The sequence below is a fragment of the Microcaecilia unicolor genome, chromosome 8, assembly GCF_901765095.1.
Source record: "Microcaecilia unicolor chromosome 8, aMicUni1.1, whole genome shotgun sequence".
Classification (NCBI taxonomy): Eukaryota; Metazoa; Chordata; class Amphibia; order Gymnophiona; family Siphonopidae; genus Microcaecilia; species Microcaecilia unicolor.
Genome location: NC_044038.1, coordinates 33,527,947 through 33,551,873, shown reverse-complemented (window position 1 = coordinate 33,551,873; position 23,927 = coordinate 33,527,947). Strand labels below are relative to the sequence as shown.

The 23,927-nt window shown below is 44.8% G+C and overlaps 1 protein-coding gene across 1 annotated transcript in view; it reads right to left on the bottom strand.

The window, feature by feature from the left end:
• PDXDC1 (pyridoxal dependent decarboxylase domain containing 1) overlaps window positions 1-23,927 on the bottom strand; it is an 83,835-nt gene that overhangs the window by 25,666 nt on the left and 34,242 nt on the right. Inside the window, exons 6-11 of the mRNA XM_030211715.1 lie at window positions 12,868-13,057; window positions 9,919-9,987; window positions 4,178-4,256; window positions 2,735-2,819; window positions 529-577; window positions 148-249 (exon numbers count right to left, since the gene is read on the bottom strand). Of these exons, the coding sequence (XP_030067575.1) occupies window positions 148-249; window positions 529-577; window positions 2,735-2,819; window positions 4,178-4,256; window positions 9,919-9,987; window positions 12,868-13,057 (574 nt within the window). The remainder of the gene's footprint in view (window positions 1-147; window positions 250-528; window positions 578-2,734; window positions 2,820-4,177; window positions 4,257-9,918; window positions 9,988-12,867; window positions 13,058-23,927) is intronic.

Sequence of the window (23,927 nt, the reverse complement as noted above, 5' to 3'; positions counted from 1 at the left end):
CAAGCGGAAGATATCCAGAAGGACCAGACTGAAGCCACAGATGTTGGAAACCAGAATAATTTATTACGACCCAACACGGTCGTGTTTCTCATACATGGCCCCTTACATATACACATCTTTCTTGTGAGCTTGTGTCCACTAGCTTACCAAAGAAGGATCCTCATGTCTGTAGAGGGTTACTGCAGGCACAGCAGGGAGACCCAGCCACGGTCCCAGAGTAAGAGTCATGCTGTCACATTTTGTTGCAGCCTAAGAATGCAAAAAGAAAAAGTAGCTTTCCGATATTCCCAATGGAGAAAGCACAAAACATCCTATTCTGGATCTTAGTGAGCGCACACAATGAAGTGAACAATATGTGGAAAATCTGAACAGAACAGCTTTTACAGGCATTATGACAAGAAATTCAAATCTATAGGACACTATGACATGTATTTAAAACAAATGTACTTCAACTCAGGCGATTTGGAAATAGATAAACTGACAGCAACTTGTCACAGAGTATTTCCAGGGTTAAGAAAATGAACATACCAGTACTGAAGAGGAGACGTAACCTAAAGTCAAGGTTGCCAAATTTACCCTGAAATTACAAAAATACTCCTGTTATGGTTCATTAAATATTTATAGTTTTCTAATTCTCCCATTAACTATTTTATGCAGTTGGTTGGAGGAGAGGCTATTTCTTCTGTGCAATAAATCAAACCTCCCTTACCTAAGGAAGAACAAACAATGAAGGAATGCATTTCAAGTGTTTACTTCATTAAAGTGTCAAATAGGTAATGATATGTAAGAAAGAGCAGTGCAGTGAAGCAGGAGAAAATCTAATGAAAACCAAAAAGACGCCAAACACTGCAAACAAGCAAGCCACAACAGCGGAGTGAAGTTGTGCAGCAGAAAAATATCTTTCCAAATACTTTTATTTCGGAATTTATATCCCACATTTTCCAATTAACATTGTTCAATGTGGCCTACAGTGATAATAAGTTAGTTTCATTTTGGTGACTGGTTACATGTTTGTGAAAAGAAGGGTTGACTGTTCAGAAATAATACGACCACACTCAGAGAAAGAAGCATTGCTTTTAACCTTGTTATCTGTTGGAGCAGATGTAGTGAAGTTTGTAATTTTCCACAAGCTGGTAACTTAGCCCCTGACGAAGCCGTTTCAAGGCGAAACATGGCCATGTCAGGCACAGGTGTGTAAATCTCTGGGAACCTTTGATTTTAAATAAAAGCTGTTTATCTTCTTATTACGTATACCTTTTGTTTTTATCCTCCACATTGGATCTGGTGGAACATTTGCCTTGTTTTCTCACCCCTGCGGTATTTTTACAGCACTGTTCGAAACAGAACAGAGAACTGAGCATCGGGGCATGAGTTCAGCACATTAACTGCCACATGCCTCACACACAGTCTCTGCCCATGCCACAAAAAGCGCTTAAGATTTTATATATGGTGCCTAAAAAAATCTGGCACTGAAATCAGTGCCGACTAAGCGTATTCTATAATCGGTGCCTAGATTTAGGCGCCGATTATAGAATATGCTTAATTCATACTTCAGTGTCTAAATGTATGTGCATCCATTTACGCCAACAAAAACATGGGGCAAGAAACTGAAGTACCTTGCAGCATCTCTGACCGTCCCTACTTCAGTAGATAGGTCTGGTATAAGGCCACTATAAAAACTTTAGAGAAAGCAAAGATCCCAGTGCAGTCAAATGCTCTGTCGGGTCCTGCGGCTGTAAAATGGCAACTGTGCTCCACAGGTGATCAGCCAGAAGCTGCTCCTCACTGTCCATTTCTGTGCTTTCCTACATCAAACTGTGCATCAGTCCTGCCAGAAAGTCTGAAGATCCTGGCATATTCGGATGCCGCACTGATTCCGAAGATGTGCTGACACCAACCGCTTCCTCTGTATTCTGCAGGACTCCGCACTGCAAAACCCCGATGCCAGCCGGCGGGTCCCACAGTGGGAACCGCCATTCACCCTGACTGTCACTATCGCAGCACAATGTGTCCCGAGCAGTGAGTCAGGATCCCTCCCCTGCACCAAGAAGATTTGCAGCCCTCCAAGCGATTCAGAGTCAAACTTTAATCGGACTTACCCGTCGGCCACTCCCCCCAAGCTTACAGTCTCCACATATCATACCGCAGATGAGAAAGGCTTAGGACTGATACCCTGTCACACTCTCTCCAGCAAACCTCTTTCCTTCTCCTCTCTTTTTTTTTTTTGACAAGGTTGTTGTGTTGGAAAAGGAAAGCTCCACAGGAAACAGGGGAAAGATGAAGGGAGCGAAGAAGTAAATTCAAGGGGCTCCATGGACAAGGATCTGAAGACTTCCAGATATGACTCTACAGATCCAAGCCACCCATAAGCTCAACTGGCGACCAACTGACCAACTGGACCAGTGGCTGAAAAGGGTGTCCATCCACCTGCTGGAGTTCTTTATCTCCACCTGCTGTTTGATGGACACAACTATCCCACAGGTTCTCAAATAGTAGGAAGCTAAGTAATGATAATATTAGTTTATGTTATGACTGATTATGATCTTGCTTGTTCTACAGATTTTATGTAAATTAGGTCCTGATGCAGGCTAAATGCTAAAACTTAACCAAGTCGGGCATTTTTGGATCTTATATATTGTTCTGCAAAGACTGTAGGTATTCAATATATTTGGAAAGATTCTTTTCTAGTACGCTGCTTTGCTCTACTAGAAGAAAATCTAAGCCACGTCCTTACCCTTCCACGTGCAGCCACATGTTGTACTGCTCACACAATTCTTTTAAGCGTCCTAGCTTGTCTGTATGCCCTGCTCCTGGTGTACCTGAATAGAAGGTAGAAAGGAATTAATGGAAAGTAAAAGGGACAAACACTCCTCCCATATCAATAAAAGAAGCCTTATGGTCCATGATTTGATCCCAGATCTGAGAGACCAGAGTACAGTCCTGCTTTGTTGTCATGCAGATGTTTGGAACTCTAGCAAAAAAAAAAAAAACAGGCTACATTTCTATTCCATTTGCAGACTTATACAAATGATAATGCAAAGCAGGGGCGTCGCTGCTATGGGGCCATGGGGGCCAGGGCCCCTGTAGATTTGGCCCTGGACCCCCCCCTGCCCACTCGCCGTCGCCTACCTGGGCTGGCGGGGACCCCATCCTCCGCCAGTCAGTCTTCTTCCTTTCAGGTTTCTGAGTCTGACGTCCTGCACGACTTCAGACTCAGAAACCTGAAAGGAAGGAAGAAGACTTCGGCTGGCGGGGGATGGGGTCCTCGCTAGCCCAGGTAGGTGACGGCGAGCAAGCGGAGGGGAGGGGTGTCTGCAATGATGATGGCGGTGGCGGGGTTAAAATGTGCCCCCTCACCTCGGCTCTGGCCCCCACTACTGCTGAAGGTCAGATACACCCCTGCTGCAAAGCTGTCTTGACTTTGAAAACTTAAGCATCCAGAATTGATGGAGCCCAGATTCCAGCCTTGGAGTGGGAACAAATAAATGAATGGTGTCTGTGACACAGACTCTAGTGACCCGGTTTACTCATCTGTAACTGAGTGATAACTAATGTCACTTTGACCTCTTTTGGAAGCAGACAAGCACTGTCCCAGAGCTGAAAGAAATCCAAACCTTTTCTCAGATATGGATGCAAACATATTTCTGAAGTGTTACAAAGAGGAACTGTGTTTGAGTGCCAGGGCCGCTGACAGCCAGAGCCGGGCCCAGGTCACCGCCCCCCTCAGGCTGCTGTCCCCATCCACAGGCCCCCCCACTTACCTTCCTGCATCTGCTCCTCCCTCGGTCTGTCACTCTCCTGCTCCTGTGTGCCAGGACCCGGATTATCGCGTTAACACAATCACCTGAGTCCCAACACACAGGAGCAGGAGAGAGACAGGGAGCAGAACCTTTTGGCGCTGAGAGGCTGGGCCTGGGGAATCTCGTCCCCTCTCTTTGCGGCCCTGTTGAGTGCAGCGTAGATGAAAGGTGGTATGTAAATTTTAAATCATCTTTACTATCTTGCTATCTTATTACTCCTGAAAATTGGATATTCTGTGAAGATACTGACATATGACAATTGTGGAAACTGCACTAGCCTCAAAGACCACATAAACAACCCAATACTAAAAACAAACAAACAAAAAAAACCCTAATATCTTTTATGTCTAAGTTACCATTTTTTTTAAATCACTTACCAGCATTTGCCACAAGCAGCAAAGGTAGTTTCCCAGATTCTGTATCATCTTTAATCAACCTTTCTAACAAAGCAACATCCTGCCATTGAAAAAATAAGGAAGAGTGTAAAGACCAGAGGCGAGTTGCAGTGGACGATGTTCACACAACCCAGGGTTACAGTTTTGTATTTTTTATTTTAGCAGTCATGCAGAAGTCTGATAATGATTATCAAGGACAGAGATATAATGAGGCTCATTTTCAAAGAACAGACTTAAAAAGTTACATAGGTTACTATGAGGGGCATAATCGAACGCAAACGCCTATCTCCATGGGCGTTTATCTCCGAGAACGGGTCCGTGAAGGGGTGGGCCGAACCGTATTTTTTGAAAAAATGGACGTTTTTGAGCTGGGCGTTTGTTTTTTTTAGCGATAATGGAAACTAAAAGCGCCCAGCTCAAAAACGTCCTAATCCGAGCCATTTGGTCGTGGGAGGGGCCAGGATTGGTAGTACACTGGCCTCCCTGATATGCCAGGACACCAACTGGGCACCCTAGGTCAGTGCGGTGGACTTCAGAAAATGCTCCCACATGCATAGCTCCCTTACCACGGGTGCTGAGCTCCCAACCCCCCTCCCCCAAAACCCACTACCCACAAATGTACAACACTACCATAGCTCTTAGGGGTGAAGGGGGCACCTACATGTAGGTACAGTGGGTTTTGGAGGCCTCCCATTTACCAGCACAAGTGTTACAGGTGGGGGGGGGGGGGGGGATGGGCCTGGGTCCACCTGCCTGAAGTGCACTGCGGTACCCACTAAAAGTGCTCCAGGGACCTGCATACACGCAGGCCTCTAGGACTTGTTGCTGCTGTATAACATTGGCACACCAGTTGACACCTGAAGACTAATCTCTCCGAAAACGTCCTTTATTGGAATAAGCACGTTTACTCACAGTTAACTGCATAGGTTGTGCCCCACTGGCAACGAGTCTCCCTGGTTCTGAGATTAGCAGTAGGTCAGAGCTGGCAGAATGCTGTACAATGCCCTCTTTCAGCCATATTCAAGGCAAGAACTAAGTTGTCTAATGTGGCTAACACAGGAAAGGGAACTAAAACTGGCTTACAAAAATGGCCACTACCGCATGGACTACAACAGGAAACACAACAGGGCACATTCTGACCCAGTAGGCAGGGGGAAAAGCACCATGGGAGAAGAGCCTACCAACTACCAACATCGTGAGACTGTAACACAAGCTAATGAAATCACGGAGCCCAATACCCTACACCCACCACAATGCAATGCTGATGTGACCCTGTAGTGCAACCGAGAGCCACATCTGACCCAGGGAAAGGCAGTGAGAGGATCGAACACATTCTGCTGTCATGGAGGTGGGTACGGCATTTGAGGCTGGCATACAGGCTGGGAAAAAGTTTTTAAAGTGGGGTTTTTTTTTGGTGGGAGGGGGTTAGTGACCACTGGGGGAGTCAGGGGACGTCATCCCCGATTCCCTCCAGTGGCTATCTGGACAGTTGGGGCACTTTTTTGGGTCTTGTTCGTGAAAAAAAAAGGTCCAAAAAAGTGACCCAAAATTGCGGTAAAAACGCCTTTTTTTTTATTTTCCGATTATCAGCTACAGACGCCCATCTCTCCTCGGCTGATAACCACGCCCCAGTCCTGCCTCCGACACGCCTCCGTCAACTTTATTCATTTCCGCGACGGAGTGCAGTTGGAAACGCCCAAAATCGGCTTTCGATTATACCATTTGGGCGCCTTTGCGAGAAAAACGCCCATCTCCCGATTTGGGTCGAAATATAGGCGTTTTTCTCTTTCGATTATAAGCTGGTATGTAACTTTTGTGTCTGTATGCTTTAAAAATGAGCACCAGTGTCAGAACTCGGTAGTAAAATAAGGAAAAATATAACCAAGTTTAGAACAACTGAGAACAGGAAAGAAGACTGAAGCTGTGTCTACCCCCAAACTAATGTACTGACTCAATTATGTGAGGGGTTTTTCTTTTTTTGGGGGGGGGGGGGGTGGGGGGGGGAGGAAGACGACAATTTACATGCCTGGAAACCCACGTTGGCTTATAATCCTGGTCAAAATGCCACCCTCCCATCAAATTAAATTGGCACTTGAGCCTCTCTGCTGAAACCTGTTTTTTTTTTTGTTACATTTGTACCCCACGCTTTCCCACTCATGGCAGGCTCAATGCGGCTTACATGGGGCAATGGAGGGTTAAGTGACTTGCCCAGAGTCACAAGGAGCTGCCTGTGCCTGAAGTGGGAGTCAAACTCAGTTCCTCAGTTCCCCAGGACCAAAGTCCACCACCCTAACCACTAGGCCACTCCTCCACTACCTATCCTCCTGAATGTCAACAAGCATGCCCCCAAGCTGCCCACCCTCCTCCCTAAGCCAACAAAACTGCTGCTTCAGGCAGGTCTTTTTTTCCCCTCCACCCTATCCCCATGTTTTGTTGAAATTTCTCTGCCGTTTCTGCTCCCCAGTCTCCTACTGAACACCAGCAAAAACCTGCTGACTGCCACGGTTCTAGTTGAAGGCACTGAAGAACCACTGAGCCTCCAACGAACATTGCTGCTCCAGCTGCATTATGGATTCCAGCACTGCTCCAGCACCAACAGAAGCTCCTCGTAGATAATTTATTTCTATGCCTGACAAAACTATTGGAAAAACAAAAAGCTCCACAAGTAGCTCTTGTTGGTCTTCGAGTGTTTCACAAAATGGTGACAGCACCTTCCTGTTGCCAAAGTTATGTCCAACTGTCAGCTGTCTGTCTCTCTGTCCATCCAGCAAGTCTAGGCCGCAATTTTATGCATATATATGACTGTCTCTGGGAAAACATGACTGAAGTTTGGTGACTTGAGTCATGCTTTCCCAGAAATGGTCATATATGGTGGCATGACAAACTGAAATGCATGCAAGGTTTTCGATCCCTGATGGGAGAATAGGATCACCTGACAGCAGCACAGGAAACAAAGCTGCAACATCAGGGACCTGAACAGCACAGCTATCACAAAAGCCAGGTCCTATTTGCCACAGCATAGGAAGAGGTTCCAGATGCTTTTCCAGTACGCTGCTTTGCTCCACTGGAACAAAAACTAAGCCACTCTTACCCTTCCACATGCAGCCAACATGTACTGCTCACAGGTAGGGTTTGGCGGTGGGGGGAAGAAAAGCAGATGTAAAAATAGTAAAAGGAGAGGGTTGAGGGAGGGAAACGTGTCAAGGAAGAGACAGGGAGGAAGAGGACCCATAGACCATTGAAAAAAGGGACAGGACAGGGAGGAAAGAATGGACCATGCACATTTTATGCACTCAGACACCTACACAGTAGCCATGCAGACTCACCCCCCCCCCTCCATCCGATCGCCTCACAAACATATGTTCTACTGATATGCATATCCACACCAACTATGTACTCGCTAGCACCCACGCAGAGGGCGGGTATCAATTCACTCACACTCTACCTACTCAGACACAAATACACACCATACACATTTGCACACCCACACAATACCCCAGCAGGTTACTCGCTGCTCACTTCATTGGAACTATGCCACCTACTACCATGGGCATGAACCACATATGCTGTCACTCTTTGCCAGATGGTTGGCTAAACATTCCTTTGACCAATGCTTCGAGCATTCATTTTTCAACTTATTAAAGCCCTTTGACTGAAGGACGGAAGAGACTTTCTGTTAATTCTCAGATCACGGGGTTATGTTACAACAGAGACCATCTTATAATTGGACCAATACAGTATTAAAGATAATAAAGCTCCTATTACATTATGCAAATCAACAATTAGTGTACATCACTTCTTTCAAGGGGGTTATACCAGGAACTCTTTCCACAGTAGATTTCTGGGCTCTAATATGTCCCATCAGATTATAGGCAATATAGGAACTTGGGAAATGCTACTGAATTAGATTTTTGGCTCAAAATGTCTTCAGTTCTAGACCAGTGAGGATCACTGGCAGGCAGTGTGCCTGGGGAGGTATGGGGGCAGCAGAAACCAATAGATTTAAACAAAAACCAAAACAACATTAAAAAAAAAGCCCTTATTAATAGTAGAAGGTTGGCTGTTTTGTACAATATTGCAAAATCCTTCAGATTAAGCATTTCATTTGAGTAAACCTTTGGTGAGTGGGGAACAATGACTTCAAATAGGTCAGTATTGCACATACCATGACAGTAAAGAACCTCAATCCTAAGCCAAGGTATATAGAGTACAAATGCTCATCTTTGGTGAGCTGTGTGAACATATTGAACACATGCTGGACCAGCGATTCTCAACCTTTCTTGGATTAAAAAACCTTTTTCCCTTCAAATATTCCATTTCCTCCTCACTTCTGGAGACGTAGACTAATGGTTAGTACAATGGGCTGAGGACCCGGGGAGCTGGGTTTGATTCTAACTGCAGAACTGCAGCTCCATGTGACCCTGAGCAAGCCACTTAACCCTCCATTGCCCCAGATACAAAAACTTAGATAGTGAGTTCACTAGGGACAGAGAAAGTACTTGCACATAATATTTGTAACTAGTAAAAAAAGCCCCGTTTCTGATGCAAATGAAACGGGGGCTAGCAAGGATTTCTTTAGAGTGTGCATGTGGGAATGTGTGTGTCCCTGCCCTCTCTCCCTTCCCCTGTGCTGTCTGTCCCCTCCCCCCTCGGAGTCGAGTCCTTCAGTGTTAAGTTTCCTGCTGTGCTGTGTTTGTGTTACAGAGATCTCCCCTCCCCCCTCTGAGTCCTTCACTGTTACAGAGAGAGCGATTTGATTTCGTGCTTTGCTGTGTTTTCCTTCACTGTTTGTGTTACAGAGAGAGAGAGGGCGGGGCAGACACTCATGGGGAAACCGGATATCTCTCCCCCTTCACACTTCCGGCTGGAGGCTTCATTTAGAACGTTGGTGGTGCCTTTTATATATAGAGAAGTGCTTTGGTTTTGTACCACAGAAAGACAGTATATCAAATCCATGACCCTTTACCCTTACCTTCTCCCAATGTATGCTGCTGGCACTGCTCAGAACAGCTATTCCCTTTTGGCATTGTGCAGCTCTCAGCAGGTCTAAGATGTAATGTGGTCAAAATCCTACACTGTTCTCAGTGGCTCTGGGTAGTGTTTGGCTCAAACTCACTATCACAACTGTTCAGGGGGCAAGACAAATGTTCACAAATGTCTTATTTTTATCACTATTAGCTGGTACTGCAAAGCTGGAAGAAGAAACAGCTTCAAACTAGGTTTATGCTAAAATGATCCCAAAATAACAGTTTCTCTAAATGTCATTACTTTCACAGCCTGAAAGTTGTACTTGCATTGCAATTTCTTTGCCATGTCTAATAGCTGGTTAAAATAGTCATAATTTGAGGTTATATATAGAAAGTGTTTTGTCTGAAAAGCTGGAGGAGGATAAGAAGTTTGCACTAGTTTCTTCTGTAGAAGGTCTTCATGCAAATGAGACATTATGGATAGGCACAGCCTCTCTCTGTTTTAGTAGCAATGAAAAGGTGTTATAACCCAACATTTTCATCTGTTCTGCAAGAGAACGTTCCTGGTGAATCATGACATTTTACAAAATGTATTGTGAGTGCTCTTAATTCTGTTTCAGATAACGATGACAGCTTACAGATCTAAGATGTACTGATACCAATTATGCTGCTAGCAGGCTAAAGAACATTTCTACACAAAGGTTTCCCATATATTCTCCCTGAAATTTCCACACAAGAAAGCCCTATAAAACTCACCATCTGATGCTGAGATCCAAACATAGTGTTACAGGGCACACGGCAGAGGCAAGAGAGGGGCAGGCCAAGCTGCAAGAGAAAAGACTCCAGTTTACCTCAATGCTATCCTTAATGACAGAAATCTACATTTATGATTACAGGATAAAGTGGTAGGGTAACCATTTTGGTCTACTTGTAAACAGAAATAAAAGAAAAGATGATGATACCGTTTTTTATTGGACTAACTTAATACATTCTTTGATGAGCTTTCAAAGGTAACCCTTCTTCAGATCAGAAATACAGACCTTTTCTCCCTAACAGAAAAGTCTCTAATTGAGAAGAATAAAAAACTACATAATTCTCATCTTCATAAGAAATTAGACATTTGCAAGGGAATCTCAAAAAGAACATTGCTCCCAAAGCCACCACATTCCTTTAAAAACAGAAACTGTCTGCGCATTTGCTGGGTAGTAGAGAATGACACGGGGACCTGTGGTAATCCATGGTTAAAAAAAATAAAATAAAAATTACTGCCGCATTTTTACCACTGGTGCTGGAGCAAAACCTTTTACTACCCTGCAGGAGCAGTAACAAGCCTTGTTCCCACAGTAAAAAACAAACAAACCAAGCAGTGTCCAGTGATCCAGTGTCTCCTTCCTCTCTCACTCCCTCCCCTCCCCATCGCAGCTTGTCTTTCTACCATTTTGAGCCGTGAAGAAGATCCCCTATAGACCTGCTCCAGGGCCTTCCCTCCTCTGCTGGCTCCTGCCTCTGATGTAACTTCCTGTTTCTGCCCAGGGGGCAGTTGTCCTAGTTGCACTCTCCTAACACCATCCCTTGGTATAAGAGGAAATGTATCGCCTTCTATTTCTTTGGTGTGGCTTCTTGGGGTTTTGGTTTAATATATGTTTATCATTTTTGGTCAGCTATTATGTATTTGGCATTTGTGTTGTGTGTGTGATCGAGGCTGTTAGCATGAATTTTCTATGTAGCATTCTGTAGTAATCAGTTTTCCCAATAATGGAGGGAATATTTGTGAAGAGGGAGGGGGAGATGGGGAATTTTTTTGATCCTTGTTCTGTACTGCTTGTGATTTATAAAACGACGGTTGTACAGAATATTGTTTATTTTTATACTTTTATAAAATGATTTAAATATAAAATCATAACTGAGGCTTCTGCGGATGGGATCAGACAGAGCTCATGGGGATGGGGACAAACTTTGTCCCCGCCTCGTTCTTCATTCTTTACTGGGTAGCTCTGGTCACAAAAGGAAAGACCCGGAAAATCTGTCCACAAAAATTAAGATCTTTCTTTGAGAAATAACCTTTAAGTATTCTGGTCTTATCCTGTTCAGAAGCAAACGCCACCAAAAGTGTAGCCCTAGAGGAAATATATCATCTTGGGAAGTATCTAAAAATTCAGTTAAATTTAATGACTCTACTACACCTGGAGCTGCATTCTTGGAATATATGTACACAGTTACAATTTAATATGGTAATTTTATCTCTTCAAATAGCAACGCCTCCTTTAAAGTATCTCCTCAGAAGAATCAGAGAAGCCAGTAATCTACAGTATGGCAAATTCAAAAAGCGCAAATTCTTTCCCTCATTGAATTAGTGCCACTGAATATTGCCTGTGACCACCCAGGCACCGCCTGGTTAGTGCCAGGGTGGCACCAGAACTTAACCAGTTATTAGCGACATTCAGTCCGCTAGCCAGCTAAGTAAATGGATACAGTTAGGACAGCAAAAAGGCTGTCCTAAATTTATCTGCCGAACAAACCAGGCACTGGACTAAATATCAGCCAGTGCACATCTAAATTCTGGGTGACCACACATACCTGGATAGTCAAAGCTCAGAGTCTGAGCACGGCCTAGAACTGAATATCCAAGGTTAATCAATTCTGTGGCTGTTCACCACAGGCTGAATATATACCCCAGTAAGTTTAAACAGGTGCCAATTCACTGAAACAAGGACTAGTATTACAGAGGTGGCCGAAAGACAAAGACTGATTTATAATTGATCTTCACAAACAGTTTTGGGGTATTTAAGCTTAGGTCTTACTTTAGGTTATCTGCTTACACAAACTGCTTTTTCTGAGGAGGCAAAGGAACTTGCACCTAAGTTGGCCTTTGTTCTTAGACTGTCTGAGGAAGAAGGCTGGCCAGATAAGAACAAAACATTAAAAGAAAACCAGTTTGGTCACATGCAAACAAGGGTTTTAAGTGGTCTAGAGAGTTCAGCTGTTATCACATCTTTGTTTTATTCTTATCTTGGTGCATTTAAAAGACTGGGCCAGCCTTAGGGGGTGCAGAGTAGTTCCTGGGTGCCCAAGCCTGTCTGAAACTGAAGGAGATATAACCTGCTGTTTGGGTTTGGGGCTCATTCCCAAATTTCAGCCCTGGGACCCAGCATGCTTAACACTAGCCCAGTTAAAAGTACCACAACCTGCAAAATGTCTAATTTTCAGATGCAAAGAGTTAACGGGGTTGGAAGGCCATAAACTTGCCTGAAGCTGAAGGAGAAATAGTCTGCAGATAGGTTTTGAGGCCTCCTCCCCCGTTTTTGTCCTTGGCCCCAGTATGGCTAGCACTGGCCCTACTCCTGGCCAAAGACTGTCACTGAAATAATTGGACTTAAGTTAAAAGGTGATACAAAATAAGGGGAAAAAATTCTTTGTTGCAGCGAGTGAAGGCTCATGGTACTAGATCACAGCCATGGTTCTAATTTGCCTAGAAGGCTACGGAGCTTTGTCCTAGCAACTTCCTGATTAGATTTGGAGAATGCCCTCCAAGTGCTTTAGTTGGCTGCTTTCTTAGGATGTAATTTAAATTTTCATATATTACATGCTTCAGCCTTTGGAAAGCAAGTCCTATTTCTCCCTACAGAATATGCAACATAAGTGATGCAGTCTATAAATATACATTACATGGCATGTGTTTATAATTTTATGGTTATACCACATTACCTGATTACAGAGATACTGTCCCAGTCCCGGTCTTGAAGCAGAACTAATATATATGACAGGCTGTTTCTTACATAAGGCATCAAATCCTTCTATAGTGTAGTCGTCATAGCGAGAATGAATAACAAGCCTACAGATTTTAAGAAGACCTTCTCGATCGTCTTCATGATAATAAGCAGAGCCATTTTCATACCTGAAATAGCAAGCCATTTGTTAACAGTGGTGACTGTAAATCATCTAGCTAATTTCATTAAGATGCTCTAGTGAGGAAAGCAATGCAGTCAAAACATGTCACAGTTTCCTTCTACTGTGCCTGGCAGTGTCTGTGAAACCCCAATGATACTGATGCTAGACAAAGTACAAAAGAATTACTATTTTCCACAGTAGAAAAGTGTTTCAAGATCTCAATGGATATGGGTACTCTAGGAAAGAACTCTTTTTAACACTTATCTTCTGACATATTTCTACTTACTCAGCCATACAGCTATAAAACTATATCCTAATTTTATCCAACGTAAACCCCCACACCCAGCAACACAACACAACTAATGATCGTACTGGACAATACACAATCTTCATTCCCTTCAACCTTCACGGTGCCTGACACACACCTACTTCATTCGACCACAATTCAACCTTGTATTTGTTATTCAACCGACTGGCGAATGCCTTTAAGGTACCACGTAAGCCACATTGAGCTTGCAAATAGGTGGGGAAATGTGGGGTACAAATGTAACAAATAAAATAACAAAATGAAAAATAAATTGAAAATCATTTGGAATCTCTTTCGTAAATAAAAAATAATTACATTGGTCATTGTTTGAATGTTAAAAGAATTCAAAGTTTGATATAATTTTCCACGGACCATTGGTCTCTTGTCATTGTTTGAAAGCTCAGCATAAATAGCTATGTTCTATGCACATACTGTATTTCACATGAACTACGGTACGTTTTGATTATCTGACCTTCACTAATCCGACCATCTGGCATATCTTTGCTAAAGCCCTGCAAAAAAACAGTTGCATTTAATAACTGGTGAACAGTTATATGTCCTGATCTCCCCAGGTACTTTTTAGGAAGTAAACAAATTGATCCATATTTCAGTTACCTGTGCTGATTGCACTTCTTTTGGTTCATTGTTCAATTTTTTTTAAGAGAATAAATATAATTGTTTGTTCGCCCCGCCTCTCTGCACTGATAAAGAATCATGGTGGTTTGTTTGATGGGTCTGTGAGTGCTTTCTGGGAACTGTGGGACCACTGGGAGTGTGGCTTCAGTAACCTAGAAATCATTTGAGAGCAGGAGACTCGCCCAGAGGCGGATGTGACCCAGTCGGTGGGAGAAGAGTGCTGGTGTAGAGGACAAGAGGCAGGTGCAGACTGACCTGAGCTGTGCTGGGAATAGACCCTCTAAGTGGCCGTGGGGTAACCTCAGGAGGGTGGCTAGGCATTTCATGATAGAACGGTATATCAAATACTAATAAATATAAACAACAAAAAAAAAAACTTTCTCCACACCAAGAAAACTCCTTTTCACTGTCTCTATTTTAACACCTCTAAAGGAATTACTATGGACTGGCCTGATGACTCAGCATCAGTGCTGTGTGAAACTACGTGGGAAGTTTGACCCCAAAGCTTTACTTCAGTTGGTCAGACTGGCTGGAGCACGACTGTTCATAAAATTATTTACGGCGAGGCACCGGGATACATGACAGACCTCATCGACCGGCCTACCAGAAACACCACAAAATCTGCACGATCATACCTAAACCTCCACTACACAAGCAGCAAAGGACTCAAATACAAATCTACCTATGCATCCAGCTTTTCCTACCTAAGCACACAACTATGGAATGCATTGCCAAAAGCAGTAAAAACTACGCTCGACCACCTAAATTTTGGGAAAGAACTAAAGACAGACCTGTTCAGAACAGCATACCCCACTGACCCAACATAAAAATACAAGGACACTTGCGACACAATGTAACCAAAGACCATAACGGACATTTACCTGACTCTTCTTCCCCCTTTCCCTCTCTAAGTTCCCCCCAATTGTACCTACCATACATGTACCTCATTCTACCACTATATCACTTTGTATTCATTCGTACCAGGTATTTGTTCAGACTGGAATCGGCTAACGCCGTTAATGGTTATATGTAAGCCACATTGAGCCTGCAAAAAGGTGGGAAAATGTGGGATACAAATGTAACAAATAATAATAATAATAATCCTGCATAGGCAGAATTCACAGTCCCTGTGGGTAGGGCTGGGACAGAAGTTTCAGCAATCACTCAACAGTGACACCTACTGGATAAATAAGAAACAAGTTTCACAGGCAATGGTAATCTGTGGCAAACAGATGTTCAAAATGGAAAAGAAAACCAAGTTGTTGCAAATGGAGACTCATGGCGCTGTTAGTCATTACAGACCAGTTCTAACTGAACTGAAATCCTGAAAAGAGGAAGGAGGAAACTGCCAAGCCCCTTTAAAAAAAAAACAAACAAGAATCATCACAGATTTCTTTTTGACAATGGCCATAGGACTTTTCCTCTGATGCTCTAATTTGGCACTGTCCAGATATCCACCAAATCTCTCTATATAAAAGGCAAACCCAACGTTCTGAAGCCTCCACGGAAGTTGAGGCGCCCGAGATATCTGGTGTGCCCTGGAGTGTCTGCACCGCCCTCGCGTCAAAACGTCATGATGTCGAGGGCGGAGCTATGACACTCGAGGGCCGAAACAGAAACGCCACCCACAGCGAACAAGGCAAGTAGCTCGGAGGGACGGAGGGAGGGGGCCCCTTGCTAGCGCCCGTTTCATTCCGCTCAGAAACGGGCATTTTTTCCTAGTATATTCATGAAACACAGCCAATAAGTCAGTATGGCTACAAATCTCTCAATGGATAAGTCAGGGGTGTACAGCCAAAATATCTTCATTTTGTTTTGGTTCCTGTGTCATTTAAGGGTATTTTTTTGTTTTTCTATTTTCTCTTCAGGGGCACTACTGTGAACAGAGTGCACTGTTTGAAAAGACTGCACACTCTTCGTGAATAGGGCACACTCGTTCTGAAAAATGTGCTGTATTGGAAAAGAGTGTGCATTCTTCACACATGGAAAAAAAAAATTCTAAATCTTGGGGGGGGAGGGGGGGGTGTCGTGTTTTTTTTTGGGCAAAAAGCAACATGAAAAGACCTTTTTTTCAAATGAAATTACATCCATAGCTGGTACTACTGCAGAAAATCTCTGGCACTGCTGCTTTATTACTTTTGTAGGCGGTCCCATAACACAGAAATTAATTACCAAACTGAGAACTACACACAGGTACATAAGCTAAACTGGTTAGGCCAACTGGATGATTCAGTGGTAATGCACAGAACACTCTGTACAACCCAACAGTTTCTTTGACTGCAGAATCCTCACATAAACATTCATTATCATCATCAAGGGACTAATATGGTCTCTGAAATTTATATTACAAGTTAATCACCAAGTACACCTGTACAGCACTGCTTGTGATGTCCTATGTATAATTATCTACAGATCTCTATATTTATATGGGATTTATGAGGAAAACATGAAATAATTTCCATTTCATTTCTACTTGTTTATTATCCATCGATTCCTACACAGACCAATGGTTTAAGTGCTATGAAGAAACTCGACAATTGAAGCAACGATCGACGTCACTTCCCATCATGTACCTTATCCACATGATGATTCCTGCCCCGACGATTATGATACCTTTTGACCATGTCTCACAATATCCTTATGCTCATTGCTCAATCTTTTCTTCTCCATCCTTCCTACGCCTTACCCCTCCCAATCTCGTCTTCTTTTGCTCATCCTATCTTTGTTTACCTCTCCATGCTCAATTTATATATCCTCAAAACCCTACTACTATGTTTACTACTACTTGTAACATTCTCCTCAAGACTTTGTAATTCTATTTACTATGTAAGCCGCATTGAACCTAAGTGTGGGACAGCACGGGGTACAAATGTAATAAATAAATAAATAAATCCAAGATGGCGGCAAGTAGTATGAAACACAAAGTGACCTGGGAAAAGTTATGATGTCACTTCCCGTGACATCACTAAATGGGGTTTGGGGCAGGGCTATGACATCGCATCAGTGACATCATCAAAAGGGGGGTGGGAGTGGGCATAGCTTAGGCAGATCCTCAACCCATAAGTGTGCGTGGCACCTATCAAAATCAATTAGTTTGAGAAATGGTATGTAAGTTATACCACTGCTGAATATCAGACCCTATATTACTAAGATGGTAATTTCAAAACTTTACATGATTAAAACAGAAAATCACTCGTGAAAATTTTGTCTGAAAATGGCTTCCTCTCAGGGCTGTAAAAATATTTGCACTGCACCGACAGGGTTTTGAAATATTTTCTGACAGTCTCCCCAGGCCAATATTTTCAAAGGAAAATTCTCCACAAGGAGTTTCCATTAAAAATCTGCAGGCAGAACCATAAATACATGTAAGCACTGTGTTTAGTTCTAAAATCTCTCTATATGCCACAAATGATAGTTTAATCATTTAAACAGTTGTTTTAACATCTTACCAGTAGTCTTAATTTCTTTCCTATAGGTCATTGTTTATTGTATAACATCCTTTTCAGACCAAAGTACAATATAGTGTTTTGGATCTCTAAATTTGTGAGAAACAACCTTTAAGAACTGCACAAAAAAAGCTCTTACTGGTAAAAAAAAATGTTCACTGGAGCTAACATTTTCTTATCTAGAACCAAAAGAACAAGTCATGCAGGGAAATGGTTCAAGTTCGTTCGGAGGAGGCCATCCTTCATGTCAAGAGTAGCTACATTATGGAATATGTTGAGCACAGATTTACTGAAATTCTAAAGTAGAAGGGCTGAGCTAGGGATTTGCCACAATTGGCTTTTTGACAAGGCAAGATTAGCTAGCCATGATATGTAAAAACTGAGCTTTGCAGGGCTCCTTCTTCTGGATCAGCATAAGCAAATTAATAATTTCTTCATACTACCCACATTTGAGCAAACTGAGAGATCTGCATATAGTGCAAGTATTAGGCATGCAAATCTGTCTCATGCATATTCATTACGGGATATCCTAAAAGTGTGGTCTGTTTGTGGCAGAGTGAATACCACAGATATGGTACACATACTTTTGGAAATTGTATGTATGTATTTATTTAAAATATTCCTATGCAGCTTACAATAAAACATACATCAATCAAAATAAAACAATAAAAAATCATTACAAACACCACAAATTTCTTCATTGGTGAAAGTCAGCTTTCTAAATTTTCAGAGATTAAGAACTATCTATCACTATTTCGACGTAAATCAGTTACATGCTCTTATTTTATTCTTTTTCACATCTCATAGGTTACTGCAATGTTATTTATGCCGTTCTACCTCAATTTACATTAAAGAAACTTCAGACATTACAAAACATAGCAATTTGCCTACTCTGTAATGCACACCGCTATGACTAACTCTTCTTTATTAAAGCAGTTTCATTCGTTACTAGTCCGACAGCATATCACATATAAGACTGCTCTTCGTTATGGCTCTCCAGACTATGTCTCTTCTCTTACGATTCCCTATCCCCCAGTATGAGTTCTCCATTCAGTTAATGGCCATCGTTTGATTTTCCCAAGTACAAAACATACGAAACAGGTATACTATGAATCCACTAGACAATCTGTGGTTTTTTTCAGGCATTCCAATCTGCCATTGTCCCTCTGTAGCTCTAATCATTAAAACAATTCAAATCCCAACTTAAGACCCATCTTTTCACCCAAGCCTTTGGAGCTCCAGACTGCTGAGGTTTGTCTACTTACTTTATTACTATCATTCACCCTTCTGTTTCTGTCCATTTTATATTTAAAATTTTCCCCTTCCTTTCTATTCCTTTACCTATTCCTTTCTCACTTCCTGTGTGAGTGAAATAATGGGAGTTCCTTTTCCTTTCTTCTTTGTATTTTAGTCTGTAAACCGCTTAGTCCTGCCTGGTCAGTCCAGCGGTATAGAAAGTACCAATAAACTATAAAGAATCAAAAATGCAGTAAAGTTAAAGGAATCAGGAGAAAAATGTCTGAATAAATAAATACATAAGTTTTCCTCCCCAACCTAAGCATGCCCACGGCATTTCTTTTTAACTCATCTAATAATATACAGCCTAAGTGGAAACTCATTTCAGCCAATTTATGATCAGCCAAGGTGGTGTGTGTAAAGCTAAAAAATTCACCATTCTAATGTCAGCATCTGCACCGGGCTCAGTCTTATGACATTACTCAGCTGTAAGAATACTTGGCCTGCTGTCCTTGAAGAATATCTAATATAATAAAACGCACCCTCAACGTTCTGAGGACAACGTTCTATGAAGCCTTGAAGCCTGAAGCCCTGAAGCCTTGAAGCCTGAAGCCTTGAAGCCATGAAGCCATCTGACGTCACTCCCAGGCTGAAGGGTTCGCGCCGGATTCGTGGTGTGAAGCCTTCAAGCCAGCCAGCCGTCTTTGCCCCGCCCTCGCCTCAAACCAAACAAATCCGGAAGCGAAGCGTCAGGGAAGGAGGCGGCGCTCCCAACGTCTAGCCTTCCCTTCGCTGTGTTCCGCCTTAAAAGAAGGCGGGAGACAGCGAAGGGAAAGCAAGACGTCGGGAGCGCCGCCTCCTTCCCTGACGTTTCGCTGCACGAACCGCCACGGAGGTAAAGTTAAAACGAAGAAGAAAAAAAAAAAGGGATGCATGGATGCGAAGGGGGGGGGGGGCATGGATGCGAAGGGGGGGGGGGATGCATGGATGCGAGGGGGGGGACATGGATGCGAAGGGGGGGGAGAAGAGGGCGGGCCAGGCTGGGACATGGGAGAGAGAGGAGCATGGATGCGAGGGGGGGGGGGGTCATGGAAGGGAGAGAGGGGACTTGCTGGAAAAGGATGAATGGAGGCGGCAGGGGACAGAGGAGCATGGATGGGCATGGATTGGGAGGGCAGGGCTCAGGGAGAGAGGGGAATTACTGGAAATGGATGAATGGAGGGGGCAGGGGACAGAGGAGCATGGATGGGCATGGATTGGGAGGGCAGGACTAAGGGAGAGAGGGAATTTGCTGGATAGGGATGAATAGAGGGGACAGATGGGCATGGATGGATATGGATTGCAGGACAAGCCTCAGGTAGAGAGGGCAATTGCTGGATAGGGAAAAATGGAGGGGCCAGGTGACAGATGAGCATGGATTGGAAGGGCAGGACTCAGGGAGAGGGAAATTGCTGGATAGGGATGAATGGAGGGGACAGATGGGCATGGATGGATATGGATTGCAGGGCAGGCCTCAGGCAGAGAGGGGAAATGCTGGATAGGGAAAAATGGAGGGGCCAGGTGACAGGAGCATGGATGGGCATGGATTGGAAGGGCAGGACTCAGGGAGAGGGGAATTGCTAGACAGGGATGAATGGAAGGGACAGATGGGCATGGATGGATATGGATTGCAGGGCAGGCCTCAGGCAGAGAGGGGAAATGCTGGATAGGGAAAAATGGAGGGGCCAGGTGACAGAGGAGCATGGATGGGCATGGATTGGAAGGGCAGGACTCAGGGAGAGGGGAATTGCTGGATAGGGATGAATAGAGGGGACAGATGGGCATGGATGGATATGGATTGCAGGGCAGGCCTCAGGTAGAGAGGGCAATTGCTGGATAGGGAAAAATGGAGGGGCCAGGTGACAGATGAGCATGGATTGGAAGGGCAGGACTCAGGGAGAGGGAAATTGCTGGATAGGGATGAATGGAGGGGACAGATGGGCATGGATGGATATGGATTGCAGGGCAGGCCTCAGGCAGAGAGGGGAAATGCTGGATAGGGAAAAATGGAGGGGCCAGGTGACAGGAGCATGGATGGGCATGGATTGGAAGGGCAGGACTCAGGGAGAGGGGAATTGCTAGACAGGGATGAATGGAAGGGACAGATGGGCATGGATGGATATGGATTGCAGGGCAGGCCTCAGGCAGAGAGGGGAAATGCTGGATAGGGAAAAATGGAGGGGCCAGGTGACAGAGGAGCATGGATGGGCATGGATTGGAAGGGCAGGACTCAGGGAGAGGGGAATTGCTGGATAGGGATGAATAGAGGGGACAGATGGGCATGGATGGATATGGATTGCAGGGCAGGCCTCAGGTAGAGAGGGCAATTGCTGGATAGGTAAAAATGGAGGGGCCAGGTGACAGATGAGCATGGATTGGAAGGGCAGGACTCAGGGAGAGGGAAATTGCTGGATAGGGATGAATGGAGGGGACAGATGGACATGGATGGATATGGATTGCAGGACAGGCCTCAGGCAGAGAGGGGAAATGCTGGATAGGGAAAAATGGAGGGGCCAGGTGACAGAGGTGCATGGATGGGCATGGATTGGAAGGGCAGGACTCAGGGAGAGGGGAATTGCTGGATAGGGATGAATGGAGGGAACAGATGGACATGGATGGATATGGATTGCAGGGCAGGCCTCAGGCAGAGAGGGGAAATGCTGGATAGGGAAAAATGGAGGGGCCAGGTGACAGATGGGCATGGATTGGAAGAGCAGGACTCAGGGAGAGGGGAATTGCTGGATAGGGATGAATGGAGGGGACAGATGGGCATGGATGTATATGGATTGCAGGGCAGGCCTCAGGCAGAGACGGGAAATGCTGGATAGGAATGAATGGAGGGAGCAGGTGACAGAGAAACATGGATGGCCATGGATTGGGAGGGCAGGGCTCAGGGAGAGAGGGGAATTGCTGGAAAAGGATGAATGGAGGGGGCAGGGGACAGATGGCCATGGATTGGGAGGGCACGGCTCACACTCTCTCTCTCATATACAATGTCTTTCTGACTCTCACTCTCACACACTCTGTCTCACACTGTATCACATTCACTCTCTATGTGCCACACAGTCACTCACACACTCGCTTGGTCTCATACACACACTCTCTCTCACACTGTGTCTCACATACACACTTGCACACACTCTCATTCTCACACACACACTCTCTCACAAACACACTCACACCCAGACTCACTCTCTCTCTCACACACTCACACTTTCACTCTGACTCTCAAACAGTCACTCTCACATACACTCTCCCAAACATACACACTCCAAGGAAAACCTTGCTAGCGCCCGTTTCATTTGTGTCAGAAACGGGCCTTTTTTACTAGTCCTATATAATAATTCTCACCACCAACGTTCTAAAGTAGCTGCCTGTGTCCGTGGCTCCTGGAGTTGAGCTCTTTGAGCAGGGACTGTCTTTCTTCTATGTTTGTGCAGCGCTACGTACGCCTTGTAGCGCTATAGAAATGCTAAATAGTAGTAGTAGTAGTAGTAGTAGCTAGGCTCCATAGCCAGGCTGACGTCACTCACAGCTGATTCCTAGGCAGCGTGAGTCAGCTGTCAGTGCGCCGCTCAAACACCCCCTCGGTGCACCACCCAAGCCCCCCCCCCCCCGGCACATCAAACCCCCCCCCCCCCCCCAGAAGCACATCAACCCCCTCGCCACCCGCAGCTGCCACTGGTAACGCTGTCCGGCCGCTGCTGCTTTTCCTGTTGAGCAGCAGCGGCCGAAACAAAAAGAAAAAAAGCCATAAATGTTTTTAAACATCAAGTGCGGCACCGCAGACAGTCATCAGGCATTGGCTGTCGGCTCTGCAGCCACTCCTCATCTCGCCTCCACGTCACTGCCCCTGGAGTAAGACCCCGGAGGAGTGCAGTGATGTGAGAGGAAGAGCGGCTGCAGAGCCACTCTCTCGTTACCTCTCGCCTTGACTACTGCAACCTACTCCTCACTGGTCTCCCACTTAGCCACCTATCCCCCCTTCAGTCCGTTCAGAACTCTGCTGCACGTCTTATCTTCCGCCTGAACCAATACACTCACATCACCCCTCTCCTCAAGTCACTTCATTGGCTTCCGATCAGGTACCGCATTCAATTCAAGCTTCTGCTACTAACCTACAAATGTACTCAATCTGCAGCCCCTCCTTACCTCTCAACCCTCATCTCCCCTTACGTTCCTAACCGTAACCTCCGCTCTCAAGACAAATCCCTCCTTTCAGTACCCTTCTCCACCACCGCCAACTCCAGGCTCCGCCCTTTCTGCCTCGCCTCACCCCACGTGTGGAACAAACTCCCCGAGCCCATACGTCAGGCCCCCTCCCTCCCCATCTTCAAATCTCTGCTTAAAGCCCACCTCTTCAATGTCGCCTTCGGCACCTAACCTCTACACCTCTACCCAGGAAATCTAGACTGCCCAACTTGACATTTCGTTCTTTAGATTGTAAGCTCATTTGAGCAGGGGCCGTCCTTCTTTGTTTATTTTGTACAGCGCTACGTAACCCTAGTAGCACTCTAGAAATGTTAAGTAGTAGTAGTAGTAGTAGTAGAGCCGACAGCCAATGCCTGATGGCTGTCTGCGGTGCCGCGCTTGATGTTTAAAAACATTTATTGCTTTTTTTCTTTTTGTAGCGGCCGCTGCTGCTCAACAGGAGAAGCAGCAGCGGCCGGACAGCGTTATCAGTGGCAGCTGCGGGTGGCGAGGGGGGTTTGATGCGCGGGGGTGGGGAGGGGAGGGTTGCTGGACATGGGTGGCTGGAGGGGGGGGCAGGGGGAGAGGAGGGTCACTGAACATGGATGGCTGGAGGGGGAGGCAGGGGAGAGGGCAGTGGGAGGGGGTCCAGAGACCAGAGAGGTGGGGAGGGGGGCACACACACACTGTCTCTTACATACACTCTCTCTGACACACTCTATCTCTGTCACACACACACAGACACTCTGTCTCTCACACAAACACACACTATCTCTCATTCTCTCTCTGACATACACACTCCATCTCTCACACACTCTCTCTCTCAAACATACACACTCCGAGGAAAACCTTGCTAGCGCCTGTTTCATTTCTGTCAGAAACGGGCCTTTTTTACTAGTAATATATATTAGTAAGCCAATATACAATAAACGTTAGTGGGAAAAAACCTTTTTTTATTGCATCAAAGCTGCCTGCACAAATCACCTTTTCTACTTTCAAAAACAGGCCAATAAAAAGGTGTG